General features: G+C 50.7%; 1 protein-coding gene across 5 annotated transcripts in view; it reads right to left on the bottom strand.

Moving 5' to 3' along the window:
* The window catches only part of HRH2 (histamine receptor H2), a 47,102-nt gene that overhangs the window by 19,262 nt on the left and 10,614 nt on the right, over window positions 1-17,226 (bottom strand). For 4 of the 5 annotated variants that reach the window (XR_009563511.1, XM_060296626.1, XM_030829890.2 and 1 more), the window contains one exon: window positions 2,615-4,200. The exons of the other annotated variant lie outside the window; for it this stretch is intronic. Coding sequence is in view for 3 of the 4 variants with exons in the window: in XM_060296626.1 (XP_060152609.1) it covers window positions 2,615-3,690 (1,076 nt within the window). In the remaining variant the exon portion in view is untranslated. The remainder of the gene's footprint in view (window positions 1-2,614; window positions 4,201-17,226) is intronic. 5 annotated transcript variants of the gene reach the window in all.

The following is a 17,226-nucleotide window of genomic DNA, read 5'->3' as shown; positions in this document are numbered from 1 at the left end:
GCAGCCTCTACTGGATAATCAAACTCGGGCTGTTCCTGGCTTCCTGGATCCCCATGCCCCCAACCATAGTATAAGGCCCTTCAGCTGGTTCCCCAGCCTTCTCTGCCGGACCCCTCTGCTCCGCGGCTGCTGTGTGTGACCCAGGCAGGCACGGCCTCTCAGCTGGCCTTGGTGGCCAGGGTGGCTGTGATGATCAGAAGAGGAGATGGATGCTCCCTGCCCCAGCGTGCCACCCTGGAGGAATGGGTCTTTCCCCTCCACATTGGAGGCTCAGCTCAGAGGTCTGCTCCCGGGGATGGGCTCTTTGGGCCAGGTGCTGCCTCCTCTGGCTGCCCTGCACACTGGGTTTCAAGCCTGGGCACGTGCTGCTCTGAAACGTGGCCAGTCTCTTCCTCAACCAGACAGGCGGTGGCATGAGATGGGGGGCTGGCTTTATTTCCCTTTGTACCCTAGCACCTGGTACAGGGGTGGGGATGAGATGCCGTCACAGAAAGATTAATACATAGAAATAGTGGCAAACCTAAAACTGGTACCTAGTGGGTGTTCAGTGAGGCCTGGCCATTGCTGGTGAGTGCCTGCTGCGTGGCTCCCTAAGGATTGGGGGTAGAGGCAGCCTATTAACCCAGGTCCCACAGGTAAGAGCAGTGGGAAGTGGGATGGCAACCAGAATGAACAGTGTCAACAGCCTTCTCTAGAGTCCACACCCCGTGCTTTGTCCTTTGTTTGTTTTGTGAACTAAATTTGCTTTGTACCAGAGTCTGCTTCCTGAATGAGGCAGTGTGGGAGGACAGGGTCATCTTATCTATCAAGGCCAGACGTGGAAGCCTTCCTGTCTGCATTTTGGAGAGATGCCTTTAGGTGGCTTGGAGGATGGATTTGAGAGGGAGAGTCTAGAGGCAGGGAGGCCTGGAGGAGGCTGGTTGCAGGAGCAATGAAGCATGCTCCATAAGGATAGCAGTGGACGGGTGGAGGGCCTGGGACCAAAGTCTATGGCGGGACCCTCCACACCTGGTTCCTACAAGGACCAGAGGGACACAAGGCCGAGGGGTTCAGTTGGGCAGTTTCATCCCCACAATGCTCCACAGGGACCAGCACCCAGAGGGTGTGAGTGTGCAGAGTCCATGCAAGCTTTTCCCAAGTCTGATGCTCAAAGGTCGAGAGAGGACAAGTATCCTACCGGGGGTCGTAGAGCCTGTTGGTGCCCCTTAGCACATGTGTGCTTCAGGTGGCTCTGGGCAGGCTGCTTGAGGACAGACCCCACATTCTACAAGATGAGGAAACTGAGGCCCAAGAGGGGCAGAGACTTGCTCAAGCCACAGAGCTGAGACCGAGGCTGTACAGTTGACTAGCCATACCTGTCCATCAAAACAGATGCCACAATGTCACTTCTACATCCCTGGCGCTCAGCACTGTTCCTGGCATGTGATAGGAAGTTGACAAATGTTTGTGAATGAATGAATGAATGGATGGATGGATGAGTCGGTCACACAGACCAGCATTCTGGGGGGCAAAGGCATGGTCTGTGGGAAGACAAAGGAAAGCGACATTTATTGAGCATTTGTATGTGTCAGATGTTCTACCAGCATCCTTTCATTTATTCCTCTCGACAGCTAGATAGAGCTTGCTCAGACCTATAAACCTTCTCTCCATGTGTGAGCTTCCTCAGGCCACTCAGGTCTTTGGTGAGGTACCCCTTAATACCTTGCATGGGTTTTGTCAGCAGTGAATTGATCTCAATGTCATTCTAATCCTGTTTATCTTTTCAGCCTGGGTACCTCTCGGGGGTGGAGTCCTGGGGCATCCTCTCTCTTGCATCTCCTGCATCCCAGACATCCAATGGTCTACAAGACTATGTTTTAATAGCCTCCTAGATTTTGCTCTGTTCTCTTCTCTCTCATGGACCAGTACCACATCCCCCCTTCACTGCTGTCCCCATCTCATTCTTCTGGTCCATGTCTTAGGGACAACCAGAGCCCTCTTTCCAAAGTAGAGAGATGCTTGGGTTATACCCATCCTTGCTTCTAATCCTTCCATCTTCCCCTAAGACCTACAGTACAATGTCCAAGCCTGGCTTTCAAGGCTTTGCCTTCCCACCTTGGCCAGTCCTCTTTCTCCCTCCACTTGAGCACCCCCAAAGTAAGAGCTGAGGCATAAAAGGTGCTCAGTGACGGTGGGCTGAGTGGGGTCTGATTTAACCCCCAGGCAGCAGCATTATTCCATGGCCATTTGAGGGCCATCCTGGCAGATTTAGGTGAACACTTATGACCATTAACTAAGTGGCCGAGTTGGAACTCAAACTTAGGACTCCTGATTTTAAGGACAAGGTAGCTAGGAAAAAGGTCCACCAGTTCTGAGTCAGGGGAGCTCTATCCAGATCCCAGCTGTGTGGCCCTGGCCAAGTTCTCTGCGATTTGACTTACTCCTTTTAAAAATGGAGGTAAAAAGTTCTACCTCAGCGGGTGTTTGGGAGGATGGAATAACACGAGGTTTGCCAAGTGCTCATGAAGAATTCCCAGCACATAACATCCAAAGCAGCGCCTCGGGAACAGCTGTTACCATGAGTGGGACCCCGTCCCTGTGCCCCGTCCCACACATAAGCTGCCGGGGCAGTTACCTGTCTGTGGCTCCCTGGGGGGCCGTGACCTCTGTCCCACTCCACACCTGGAGCCTCAGGGGCCTCTCTTCCTGCCACCTGGGTCCTTGGCTTGGAATCCTCGTCAGCTGAGAGCTGTTGGACTTCAGAGAAGTTCTGTGGGTGCCGTGGTCGGTGGGGCTGCAGCAGAAGAGCTGCTGGTATGCTGTGCGGAAGTCTCTATTCAGAGCAGCGTACAGGATGGGGTTCAGGGCTGAGTTGGCATAGCCCAGCCACAGAACCACGGCTTCGAAGGTCTCGTTGATGGCATTATCCCCTTTCAGCCCACGGTAAACAAAGACGGTGAAGTAGGGGAACCAGCAGATGATGAAGGCCCCCATCACGGCTGCCAGGGTCACTGTGGCTTTGTGTTCCCTGATGGTGGCTGCCCTCCAGGAGCCGACATTATGGATCCTCTTGGCCTGATCCCACGCGATCTTGAAGATGCGGTAGTAGGTGACGCACATGACCAGCAGAGGCAGGTAGAAGGTGACCAGCCCGTCCACCAGGCCATACACCAAGTTGACCTGGACTTTGCACTTTGGGATGGTGTGATTGGCACTGCTGGGCTCAGTCCTGCTGTTCCACCCCAGGTGGATAGACAGGAAGGATAGGGTGATGGAGATGACCCAGATTAGGACCAGGGAGATGGTGACGCGGACAGGGGTGACCAGCATGGGGTAGCGCAGGGGATCTGTGACGGCGCAGTACCGGTCGAGGCTGATCATGAAGAGGTTGAGGATGGAGGCCGTGCAGAGCATGACATCTAGGCTGGTATAGATATTGCAGAAGACCTTGCCGAAGCTCCACCTGCAGGACAGCTGGTGGAAGGCCGAAAAGGGCAGCACCAGGAGGCCGAGGAGTAGGTCAGTGATGGCCAAGGACACGATGAAGCAGTTGGTCAGACTGCGGAGCCGGCGGTTCAAGCCCACCGCCAGGCAGACGACTACATTGCCGGCGATGGTGATGAGGATGAAGAGGGTGAGGACCACGCTGACGGTGATCTTCAACGCAGCAGGGTCCAGACAAAAGGAAGAGGTCGTGCCATTGGACGCCATCCTGGGACCCTATGACTCCTTCCCCTGCCTCCGGCCCCTGGCTGCTTCTCTTCCAGCTCCCCAAAGGGTCAATTATGTCCACCACTGGGCTCCAAGCTGCCCAACAGAGCCAAGAGAAGTGTACAGATGTGGAGAGGCTGCAATGACCGATCCAGTGCTGTTTTTCTAGAGATAAGTAAAGCTGTCTCTTAGGAGGTGTTGGGCATGAGCATGAAGGAAGATGAGGGAAAGCTAGTCCTTGAAGCGAGGTTCCTGGTTCAAACCCCAGTCCTCAAATGACCCCGTGGCAGAGCCGGCTTCCTCCTGGGACTGAACAGATCTCCACTCTCCAGGTTTTGCATAGAGACTGACGCACTGGGGCATGAGTCTGGAGGTGGCTTTGGTTTTACTGGGGAGGCATCATGTGGAGACATGGCTGCAGCCTTCTCCATAGCGGGTGGCTGCTCCCAACCACATGACGGGGGTCTAGCACTCTTGCCTCTCCCTCTGGAGTCCACTGGAGAGCGTGAGCTAGAAATGCAAAGATTGAGTGTTGAGCATGTTGAAACCAGACCGAGAGTGTGACCTGATTCAGGACGAACCCTTCTAGACCTTGACCTCCCTTCTAGACGCCAGGAGGCATGGGACCAGTCCGGCACCACTCCTGAGAAGGGACAGAAGCAATCAAGATACATAGCGGGAGGAGGATGGGAGACAGGAGGCAAGGGGCTGGACCACCAAGTCATCATGTGAGATACGGTTGGAGGGGCTAGGGTTGTTTATACTAGAGAAAGAAAGATCTAGACACAGACTCTAAGCTCCATGAAAACAGGGGCTGTATCTGCTTGTTCACTGCTAGCTCCCAGTACCTGGCCCCACCAGTAGGCATTAAGCCTATGATGAATAAATGATAAAATGAATGAAAAAATAAGCAAATGTAATACATTTACTCCGATAAAGCGCCGAAAACAGTGTTCCACACTCTCGTTTTACAAAATGTCACCGTACTCTAAATGCGGCGCCAGAAGACTTTTTCAGGAAAGGGCCAGGTGGCGCATATTTTCTGTTTGCATCCTTCAAGGTCTCTGCTGCAATCACTGAATTCTTGTTTAGTGTGAAAGCACCTCCAACAGACAATGTGCAGATGAGTGATCATGGCTGTGCTCCAAGAAGACTTTACTATGGACACTGAAATTTGAATTTTACATCATTTTCACGTGTTGCAAAATATTCTTCTTCTTTGAATTTTTTTTCTCAAACTCTTTAAAACAATTTCCCAGCTAAAAATGTAAATGCTATTCTCAGATCATGGGCTGCACAGAACCAGGAAGAGGACAAGATCTAGCCTGCTGTCGTAGTCTGCCAACTGCAGCCCCTCTCCACACCCGCTCTTAACATCTCTCTAAACCTCACTTTCCAGGTCAGCTGGTACAGAGCTCACTCTAATGGCTGCATAACAGTCCCCAGGATGGCTGGCTGTGCTTTATTTATCATCACTCTATCACAGGTATTCCTGTTGTTTCTAGTTCCTTCCTTCCTCCTTCCTTCTTACCTCCTGTCTCATGGCAAACATCACTTCAACAGGATGGCTGCACGTGCAATACTTCTTGGTTAAATCTCAGATTAAAGTCCTTCCTACTGGTGATATTCTATGATTCCAATTGATGCAAAACAAGCTAAGGCCCTGATTGATTCCTGGACCCTTTATCTCAAGCTGATCCTGGTTTTCCAGAGAGCAGGCAATCTCCTGGGATCCGGGAGTGTGCAGAAAATCAGGCTGACAGCGGAACCCCTCTCAGAAACAAGCTCATTACCATCTGACATAAATTAAGCCTCTCCTAGGTTCTTGCCTGGAGGGGTTTTGCAACCTGAATACGAGAGGCATCATTTAGTCATAACCACTGTGTTGGTGCAGGGATCACCAACTCCTGGTCACCCTCTGCCACTCTAGCAGACTGGGCTAGAGTGGTGGTTCCTTTTTTCTTGGAGTTTCAAATAAGAACCACCCCTGTCATGTTTCTGTCTTGCAGCCTAAGTCCCAGAAGTTTCCAGTGACCTTTGTGAAGGCAGGATCTTTTGCCAATCTGTGGGTAGAATGATGGCCCTAGAGGGTCAAGGCACCCCCAAGATCACTGTTACCATGATCACCGTCATTGTCACTCTCACGGTTCATATAAAAAAACACTTTCTTGAACTTCCCTTTCAAATGTTAAAAGCAATGACATGCTTATTGCAGTAAACCAAGGGTCCTGAGGTATACAGGAAGGGCCAACTATTTGGGCCATCACATACCCAAGCCCTCACACCAGGGAGGTGACCGTTGCTCACCATTTGGTGTGATGGAGACCATACATTCTTTCTCTGAGGCTCTGCAGGTACCAGACCCATGCAGGACACTGTTTTATACACACTGCACACATTACATTGCTACTTCTTTTCCTCATTTCTCTTAAAATTCCTATTATATAACGGACACCCCTCTGGATCACTTAGATCTAACTCATTCCTTTGGGAACCTAGGCTGTGGCAATACAACCACCACCATGAGAAGAGCCGTGAAGAAGGACGTCTGCGTCAGCAGGTGTGCAAGTGGCAAAGAATGGGAGACAACCCGAGTGTCCATCAGCAGGGGAATGGTTCAACCAAGGATGGCACGTCTGTACTGTAGAAGAGTCCTGGGCAAGGTGATATCATACATATTAAGTGAAATATCATCTCATCCTCACAATAACCCCCAAGCGAGGGGAATCACTGTCTCTATTTAACAGTTGAAGAGAGCAAGGCTTGGAGAGGCCAAGTGACGTCTCACCCCATTAAGTGTCCAGAGAGCCTGGATTCAAACTCAGCTCACACCCTTCCAGCCTGCCCTCATGCCCGTTCTTGCACCCGACTTCAACTTGTCCTTCTAAGTGGACCTCACCAAACAGCCCTGTAATTGTCCCCCTAACTCTGCCGTTCAGGCAACCAGGACTTTGCCCAAATGCAGCACGTCTCTTCCCTCCTGCCTTTGCCTTTGCTGTCTTCTCACCTGGAGTCCCATTCTTCCCTGTCTTCAGTCAACTACTCCCTTTTCAAGGCCTGGCTCAAACACGTTTCACCCCACCAACCCGCCCCAATCTGAAAGTACAGCATTCTTTTGAAACCTTTAGAAAGCTGAAATGGCGTAAAGCAAAGAAGAAGTTACCTTAGGACACATCTTGCCAACGGATGCACAAAATAAATCGAGATAAAGCACAGATGCTCAGACACAGTTCACAGCTACGGGGGCTCGATGCTGAGATGCTGATTGTGGTTCCTGGGGAAGGAGCTCTGAGGGGCGCCACCTTATGCTTGGGGTGCAGGCTGCCTCTATAATGGCTTACCGCAAGACAAACCTGAATGCTATTTTTGCTTTTCGCTTTTTTTCATCAAAGCAAAAATCCTCCTTGGGTTTCTTTCAGTTAGCAAAAACAGGTACTAATGTAGGTCTTTTGTAAAAGAGAAGTGGGGTAAAGTGAACTTTCCAAAATCAGGGGCACCCTGAACCCGTCCTGAATGCCTGCAGGCAGGGGCACCCTCTCCTGCACTTTGTACTGAGTTATACGGCTGTCACCTTGCATTGTTAATATGGCTCTGTGTCTGTCCGCAAGCAGGTCCTGGATCTGGACCACCTCTCTCCCCCTTCCATCCACCTATCCATCTGTCCTGTCCATCCATCCATCCAGCAAACATTTCTTGTTGTCTAAGGGAGAGGTCCAGGGTACACAGAGTGTGTGTGTGCGTGTGAAAATGATACGGAATTCATTAAAACCGGCTTCAGCCACTTCCTCTCCCCATCTCGCAGGTTGACCACAGATGCTGCAGTTCTATGTGTCACACTGCTTCCTCTTACATCATCTCATCTTTGCCTTAAGGACCTCTGAAAAGGCACTTTGTGGAGAACTTGCTCATGGGTTGCTGTGCCCCTCACTGCTCCCTGGGGAGTCTTCTGCCCTTCACCTACGGTCATCACCTAGCAAATGCGGCAGTAACAAGAGGCAGGGCCCTGCTCAGTCTGACTCATCTCATCAAGTGCCTCTGGGAGGCCACGGTGGCCAATTGGCCCTGAAGAGCAGCCACAGTTGAGTATGTTAAATGCACTCAATGTGCTCACAGGTGTGTATTAAACCCACTGTGCTGGGCTCCGCCCGGGGAAGTCTGCTTTGATCACTTCCCAATACCAGCCTTGGTTGCCTTTAAGTATAGATAGATCTTTGATGTGACATTTAAGGTTCTTCGTGACCTGGTTCTCTCTTCTCTCTTTAGCCTTAGCTCCTGCTGCCGAGTGCCCTTTAGTTGGACAACACTTTGAGAAACAGCTCTGGTGGCATTTAATTCCTCCTGGTTTTGAAAGTCCTAGGCCCATTCTGACTCTGTGCCTTTGCACATGCTCTTCCCACTGCCTGGAGTGCCCTTCCTCCCTTCCATGTCTGGGGAACTCTCACTCTTCCTTCAAGACTTGGCTTCCTCTGTCACCTCCTCCAGGAAGTCTTCCAGAGTCTTCTTGCTCCATCCCCTCTCACTTTTACCTCCCACTTATACCCACCTCTGGCAGAGGCTTGTGATTTCTGGGGTGCACAGGAAGGAGGGGTTCTTTAACCCCAGTGGGTAGAATTCTGAGTTTCCAGGGCCCTAGGAAAATTCTCCTTTGAGTGTGGTCCTTGGTGATTCCCCATCAGAATGTGTCTCCCTAGGAATGAGTTGTGGTGGGTGGAATACAGAATATCATTACCCTCCTCAACCCTCCCCTGTGGCAGCAAAGAAAATGGGGGCTTGAAGGGTTGAAGGTCACCCCACCAGCGGAGGTATAGCCCAAAGGCCAACCGGGTCTGCCTGATGCCCCAACTCAGCTGAGGCAGTCCCTCAGCTTTATGAGCCGTAATGTCTCAGGACGCTCCCCCTGTCATTGGCCGTTTTGAACATCCTGGGTACCTGGTGCCGAGGGCATCAGCGATTGGCGGCAGCATCAGACCCTCGGGAGCTCTGCCCCTGGCAGGAGTCCCAAAGGGGCCTGAGAGGTGGGAGTTACGTCAGCGGGTGACTTTCATTCTTTAAGGAGGGAAGACAAGCCTTCCAAACCCCACAGTGGCCGCCGCACAGGGGATGGTGACCCATATGACTGAGGCCCGGACGGTGGCTGCAGCTCCACTTGCGAAAGGCCGACGGCGCTTTGGGGCCCCTTCTTACCTTCACACAGGAGCCCAGGGCAAGATGTGGGCCCAGGGCCGGGAGACTAACCTAAAGGACGAGGGGGGTCCCAGCCCTCGGCGGTTCAGACACAGCCTAGCGGTGAGTCGCAGGGCCCGCGATGGGGGCAGCAAGAGGCTGTGCGAACTGGGGGAAGGAGGTTTGATGCTGTGGGTGGTGGCCGGTGACAGCTGTGTGCGTGTGTGTGTGCATGTGTGTGTGTGCGCATGTGTGTGCAGACGGCAACGTTTTATCGGGCCTGGAAAACCCCATGAATGTTAAAAACAGACTAGTGACCCAGCAGTTGCACTCCTGGGAATTTGTCGTGTGACCTGGAAATGGTGTAAAATTGCCTGTGGTGACAGTATGCAGTGCAGTCATCAAAAGGACTGTTGCACTGGTTTGTTGTAGTTTTTAGATTCCACATATAAGTGATATCATACAGTATTTGTCTTTGTCTGTCTGACTTATTTCACGTAGCATAATACCCTCCAAGTCCATCCACGTTGCTGCAAATGGCAAGATTTCGTTCTTCGCTATGGCTGAGTACTATTCCGTTGTATATATGTGCCACATCTTCTTTATCCATTCACCTGTTGATGGACACTTAGGTTGCTTCCATACCTTGGCTATTGTAAATAGTGCTGCTATGAACACTGGGGTGCATGGGTCTTTTCAAATTAGTGTTTTTGTTGTTTTCAGATATATACCCAAGAGTGGAATTGCTGGGTCATATGTCTTTTTACAGTTTTTTGAGAAACCTCCACACTATTTTCCACAAAAAGAAGCAGATTCAGTTATAGAGAACAAACTAGTGGTTACCAGTAGGGAGAGGGAAGGGGGGAGGGGTGATGTGGGGGTAGGGGATTAAGAGGTACAAACTATTATGTATAAAATAAGCTACAAGGATATATTGTACAACACAGGGAATATAGCCAATATTTTATAATAACTATAAATGGAGTTTAATCAAAAAATTGTGAATTACTATATTGTATACCTGTAACTTACATCATATTGTGCATCAACTATACGTCAATAAAAAATAAATAAAAATTAGGGTTTCCCTGGTGGCGCAGTGGTTGAGAGTCTGCCTGCCGATGCAGGGACACGGGTTCGTGCCCCGATCCGGGAAGATCCCACATGCCTCGGAGCGGCTGGGCCCGTGAGCCATGGCCGCTGAGCCTGCACGTCCGGAGCCTGTGCTCCGCAACGGGAGAGGCCACAGCAGTGAGAGGCCCGCGTACCGCCAAAAAATAAAAAATAAAAAATAAAAAAAATTAGAATTAAAAAAAAAAGGACTGTCGCAGGCTTTCGGGCTGATGTGGGATGGATTCCACATGTGTGGAGTGTGACATGCCTAAGGGGAAAACGTGTGTGTGCAGTCATGCATTGACACACAGACTGGCCCAGGAAGGGCACGTGTGCAAAGGGACTGATTGCTTCCAGGGAGGGATATGGGGGCTGGGCAAAGAGTGGGGGGAAGACTTCTTTCACCATATGTCCTTCGGAACATTTTGAATCTTCTTACCTGGGGTAGATGTCACCTATTGCCAAACTAACATCCAGGCCACACGGTTTGGCGGGTGGAGAAGGGAATAGGGAGGGCACACGGGGTAGAGGGAACAACAGCAAAGGAAAGGCAGCTGTGTGCTCAGGGGGCGCTTAGGAGCGGGACCTGGTTGATCAGGGCTCCAGGCCAGGGCTGGCGCTCGGTCTGCTCAGTCAGGAGCCCCTTAATTGTAAGTCCACCGCTCCAAGCTCATCACCCTCAGGGACCTCTCTCCCCAGTCACTGCGCAGGCCTTGGGCCGGTCAGGCCAGGCCCCTCCAATGCTTCCCCTGTTGTCTGCATAAAGATGCCAGTGCCTGCCAAGCCTGGCCCTGCATGATCTGGCCTCTGCCAACCTCTCCAGCTGATTCTCAGGGTGGGGGTGGAATTGTGGCTGTGGGTGGCGTGCTAAGGAGTTTGGATTCAGTTTTGAAGGCACTAGGCAGCCCTGAAGGTTCAATCAACAGGCCCGAGGTTGCCCAGGGAACCGGTAGCATCTGGGACCCCAGATCTCTGGATCCCAGTCAGCCATCAATCAATGAGGCCTCTCTCCCTCATTAACATCTGTAGGATGCTTACTTCATAACACGCCTGGGGCTCTCCGCACATCCTCTCACTTATGCTTTATTGCAACATCCTGGGGCAAGGGAACTTTTCCTCATTTTACAAATGCAGAAACCCAGGCTCGGAAAAGTTAAGTTACCCAAAGTCTCAACATCACCAAGTGGAAAAGTCAGGATTTGAACCCCAGTCTGTCTGACTCCAGAATCCCTGTTCTCAGTTGTTACTATTTCACTTTTCCTATAGAGAAAGAAACCACCCTTAGGGCTTTTCAAAGAGATGGCTTGAGTGCCCGGGCATTTGCAGCAGAAAATACTTCCACCTTTGCAATACCATTCCAGGGTGTCTTTGATCTTTGCGGTTGCAGATTTCTAACTATTTCCCCACAGTGGGCTGGACCTTTGGTAAGAGCCTCTTAAGGCAGTTAACAGATTTCTGGTTGAGGCTGTTCATTAGAGAGAAAGGCCCTGGGCTGCTGGTGGTCTGAGTTTTTGTCCCACTCTTTCATTTCTTCTGAGCCACGAGGGGCCAGAAGCCAGGATTGTTTTCATTTTCACTTCTGTTCTCAAGCTCATCTTGTCCCAAGCACTGCAGCCTCCTGGGGGGGTGGGGGTCCCCTCTGCACCACCTGAGAGGTGAACAGACTCAAATATTGTCTGGAATTTGGGGCAGGTTCTGTAACTGTGACTGAAGAGCCCCACCCACCCTTTCAATGTGTGTCTACCAGCCCAGAAAGGGATGGTGGCATCAAAGTAGACATTTTCTTATGATGAATGTCATCACTCGAGCATCACGGTGAGGGGGAAGGTGACCTGGACCAGAGGCCAGGACACTGACCTTTTCCATTTACTGAGCACCCACAGATAATTTAATATCTTTGTGAGGCAGAGATTCTTATTATGCCCATTTGACAGATGGTGAAACTCAGGTTCAGAGAGGTTAAGTCACTTGTCCGAAGGCACACAGCTGGTAAAGAGGCAGGCAGGGCTTTGACTGACTCCATAGTCTCTGAGTGTCCAAGCCAACCACCCCTCCAAGACACGCATCTAATTCAGTTCATTCGCTGACTATTTGTGCGACCGGTTCTTTTTGTGGTGTTTTCCTTTCAGTGAAAGATCCCAGGCCATTTACCTGGCTTCTGCCAATGGCTGATGTGGGAACCTGAAGCCGCATCTGGTGACAACAAATTCCCTCGGTCACTGCTTGTTTAAGAGAGTCTTTATTTCTCCTTCATATTTTTTTTTCAATTTAGGTGAAAGGCACATAACGTAAAATCAAAGTGTACAATTCAGTAGCATTCAGTCCATTCACAACGTTGTGTAACTACCATCTCTATTTGCTTTTAAAACATTTTCATCACCCCCAAAAGGAAACTCCGCGGCCATTAAGCAATCACTCTCTCTCCCTGGTCCCTGGCAACCACCAACCTGCTTTCTGGCTCCTTAGATTTGACTATTCTGGACATCGTGGCCACAAAGTGCACGTAACTTGGGACTGAGGGAGGATCCCTGAGTCTCTCGTCTAGCCTCTGCCTCCCCTTCATCCACCTAGGGGATCAGGCTACATATTCAAGCATCGTCCTGGACTCCTGTCTTTCCTTCATCCCCAGCATCCAACCCATCGGCAAGCCAGTGGATCCTGCCTCTGAAATACCTACATCTCGGACGCGGCTACTTTCCCTGGTTGCTGCCGTCCTGGTCCTAGTCCAAGCCAGCGCCATCTCTTGCCTGGACTTTTGCTTCCGACGGGCATCCTGCAACTCCCTTCAGTCCCCGGCACCACCCTCCTGCTTCTGTCACGCCCACACTGTCCCTTTACACACTCCCTCTGGCTCACAAGGCCCCATGGGATCTGTGCCCCACCTCTCTGACCTCCTACCTTACCCTCAGGACTCAGTGGCTACCTGGCCACAGTGCCCCTGCCCCAGTGCCTTGGACATGCTGCACTCTCCTCCTTGGGGCTCTGCCTGTGATCTGTTGCCGATGCGGACGTTGGCACCTTGGAGCAAATATCAGTTCTGTGGAGGGGGTCCTCCTTGACCCCCAAAGCAGCTCCCTTGACCTTCCATCACATCCCTGCCATTTCTGCAGAGCACAACTTTTCTTGGCTTTTTTTCTTGCTTCCGTATATCTCTCTCCCAAGTGGAATGTAGGCATCGTGAGGACCAGGATCAATTTTTTAATTTTTTTTTTTGCGGTACGCGGGCCTCTCACTGTTGTGGCCTCTCCCGTTGCGGAGCACAGGCTCCGGACGCGCAGGCTCAGCGGCCATGGCTCACGGGCCCAGCTGCTCCGCGGCATGTGGGATCTTCCCGGACCGGGGCACGAACCCGCGTCCCCTGCATCGGCAGGCGGACTCTCAAGCACTGCGCCACCAGGGAAGCCCCAGGATCAATTTTTTGTTCCTGGACAGGCACTTAATGGGGGCTCTTAATTTATTAAATAAATTAATATTTATTGGATTGACTGATGCATACTGAAAACAACCATCATAATATAATATCCTATTTATGGGGCGCTTGGAAAGTGTAGGCAATGTTCTAAGTATTTTATATTATCCAGTTTAATCTCTCTGCAACAACCCTCTTACATGGACACCATTACTCATCTCCATTTTATAGATGAGGAAATTGAGGTTTATGCTGTTTTGTAACTTGGCCAAAGCCCACGGCCAGCAGTGGGCTGGCAAGTGTGGGAAAGACCTGGGGTGGACTTTTCAGGGCAGGGGTTGGACAGGGCCAAATGAAAATTCTACCTTGGTTCTTCTGGGGGAGGTGAGACCCTGGATCGCCAATGTTTGCAGGGGGGTCTGAATCTCTGCCACCCAGGGGCAAAACTCCCCTGCGGGGAGGGGAGGGGTGGAGAGGGCACTGGGCTGGGAATTTGGACCCTGAGTTTGAGTCCCTGGTGTGACTCTGACTTGCCATGTTACCTCCCACTAGTTTAGTACCCCCAGTTTCCTCAGCAAAAAAGCTTAGAATATTTCAAAGGTTTCCTCCAGCAACTCGATGTGTGTGTGTGTGTCTGGAGGGGGTGGGAGAGAAGGAATCAGGAGCCCTCAAACTAATAAAATAGGAGGGCTCTGGGTAGAAACAAAACTCAGTGGTCATCTGGTGTTCAGGAACCCCTTCTATAGCATCCCAGAGAGGCAGTCATCCCTGATTGCCTTGCATACTTCCAACGATGGGGGGCTTACTATCTTACAAGTTATTTGCCACTCAGTCATGGCCATTTAAAAACCTTATAGAGCCCTACGTATTCGTTTTTCTGGAGGCATACCCTATACTGCATAATAAATGCATTGTAATATCCTTAGGACACATTCCATAGAAAATAGGATTCATATTTAGCTGTTCAGTATAATGAGCTGACACTGACTAGCTGTCATAAATTTCCAATTAAACAATTATTACTTGAAATTTTGTGGGGTCTTTTTTGTCTTTTAGATCTGGTATTTGTGTGTGTACGTGTGTGTGTGTGTGTGTGTGTGTGTGTGTGTGTGAGTTTGCAGACATTTTTGTAGGCTCCTGAAAAGCTCTGAAGGCCCAGAGAACACATCTAAGTCCCTTCCTCCGGGCAGCCCCGCAGAGCTCCTGAGTTGTTGCTTCTCTATGGATACAAAAGCCCTCAGGCCCTCCAACTGGACACACCATTGCCATTGTCACTGCCAGTATTGCCGTCACCAAAATCACTACCATCATCACCACCACCACCTCCATCACCACCAGCGGCGGCAGCAGAGCTGGGCACCAGAACCGCCCCCGGCAACATCATAGCTTCCTTTCTCTCTGTTCTTCTTTCCCCCAAACTCACTCCAGAAAGGTGTTGCCCTTCCAGCAGGGTACAGCTTGCTCTTACAAGGCGAAAGTCCTGAAGCCGGCTGGGTCACCTTAAAGATATCCACAGCAAACAGCTAACGCTTGCCAGGAACATTCACACACACTGGTTATCTTATGTAATCCTCTTTGCCCTCCCCCACTTTCCATGGCCCCTCCACAGGCTCATTACCTCATCCTGAGTCCTGCCGGAGAACTCTGTGGAACCGCCAGGGCAGAGTCACTATTACTCCACTTGGCAAAGATGCCACAGAGAGGCCGAATGCCTGGGCCGAGGCCACACAGCCGGTCAGAGGCGGGAAGAGCCCTCTGAGTTTCCAATTGCCAACAGTGTACCCTGTCCTAAGCCTCCTGTGTTTCCCAAACCTCATGCGTTCAGGTACCAAGTCCATGATTTTTGCCAAACCCACAGTTCTATTTTGTACTTAACATTTTTCTTTAAAGTGATGGAATTAATTGCAAACGGAATTGTTTTATCATTACAGTAACCACCAGAATCACTTTCCCTCAAATAGATTACCCTGAAAATAAAGGCAGTGGAAACACAGACGATCCTGTTAAATTCCGTGTAGCTACTGCTGCCTGAAAAGCCCGCCTAACCCTCTCCTAATTAGAAAGGCTGTGCTATAAGGTATTAAAGACAGATTAGCACCTAACTGATAACTTTCTTTGACACAAACAGGAAAGCCTAAAGGAGAACCGAAAAGCAAAACCCAGTTCACTGTATGATTGGATGGCTGTTGTTATCTGTGCCACTGACCACCCAAGTCCACTTCAGGACCCCCAGGACTGCCTGCCCCACATTTAAGGGAGTATTTTGCTCATGCCAGGAAGATAACACCGTGTAGTGGAGAGGAACCCGGAACCAGTCGGAGGCTCAGTTTTCCCACCTGTAAATGGGCATAAAACCACAGCATGTGATGCTGGGAAGATGAAATGTGAAGGTAAGGGGATGGCGCTAGAGGCGCGATGCCTCCTCGGTAAATGTCCCTCCCCTCCCCATGGCCATTCTCTGGTCTTCTTGTCCTCCTCTCCTGTGAGAGAAGGCACCCAAGCAAACACATCTTCATCTGGAAGAGTCTGAGTACAGGGGCGGCTCCCGGAGTCTGAGTTCGGGGCAGAAGGCTTCTCCTCCCAGTGCACCCCTCACCCCACCCCCATCTCAGCCTCCAGGACCCTGATGAAAATCAGGTCTTTTCCAGCAGCTGCTGCGGTTTCAAATCCCAGCTCTGCTACTTGCCAGGGAGGTACTGTTCGCTGGGTGGCTCTGCCTTGAGCCTCAGTTTTTCTTCCTGAGCAGTGGGGATAATAATCCCAACTACACAAGGGTGTCGAGAGGCTTGTGGGGGTTAAGAGCAAGGTGCTCCTAGAACCAGCTACCCGGGTCCTATTCTGGCCGCATTGCTTCTCTCTGCAGCCGTAGGGAACAGCAGCTTGCATTCTTCCCACCTCAGGTTCCTCACCTGGCAGAATGGAAATAACAATAATCCTCACATTATCTGACTGTTGTGAGGAGTAACTGGGCAAATGTGTGTGAAGCCCCAGCGCTTCCCAAGCCCTCAGTGGGTGTGAACACTCTATGGATGTACAAGCACTCAGCACAATGTTGGGCCCAGAACCCGCCTTCCTGCAGCTGCCCACTGGCCTCCTTGTCCCTTCCCCTTCCAGGACCTCACCCACATCCCCTCCCTCAGCTATGCTTTCCCAGCCCCCCAGCCACCAGCCCTGGGGGACCAACTCATGGCTACTCAGCTTCTGCTCCAGATGCCAGGCTTTCTGAAGGTGCTCACGCAACACAACTCCAAAGACATACAAAACTGTAGGTTTCGCTATTATTTACGATAGGTGAATACTGCAAATGACTTTTACACGGTCAAAACTAGAAGAACAGTTGAGTAAATGATGCCGTAATGGAATTACTAGAGCTGTTGCTAACACATTTTGGAAACTATGAAATAAGGGAAAATGCTTATATTTAAGTAATAAAACAGCAGGATTCAGATTGTATATAGAGGGTGACTGTAGCTACGCCTACCCTGTTAACCTGCAGGGGAGAAACACAACAAATAAAATTTATGTGTAGGGCTTCCCTGGTGGCGTAGTGGTTGAGAGTCCGCCTGCCGATGCAGGCGACACGGGTTCGTGCCCCGGTCCGGGAAGATCCCACATGCCGCGGAGCAGCTGGGCCCGTGAGCCATGGCCGCTGAGCCTGTGCGTCCGGAGCCTGTGCTCTGCAGTGGGAGAGGCCACAACAGTGAGAGGCCCGCGTACCGCAAAAAAAAAAAAAAAAAAAAAAAAAAAAAAAAAAAAAAATATGTGTAGAAGGGTAGGCTGAATGGTAATAGTGGTTTTCTTTGGATGGTAGTACAATGATTTGTTACTGTTTTCTTCTACATCTCCTTATT

The sequence above is a fragment of the Globicephala melas genome, chromosome 3 (assembly GCF_963455315.2).
Source record: "Globicephala melas chromosome 3, mGloMel1.2, whole genome shotgun sequence".
NCBI lineage: Eukaryota > Metazoa > Chordata > Mammalia > Artiodactyla > Delphinidae > Globicephala > Globicephala melas.
The sequence above is the reverse complement of the archived record's forward strand: the minus strand, read 5'-3'. Positions and strand labels throughout refer to the sequence as shown.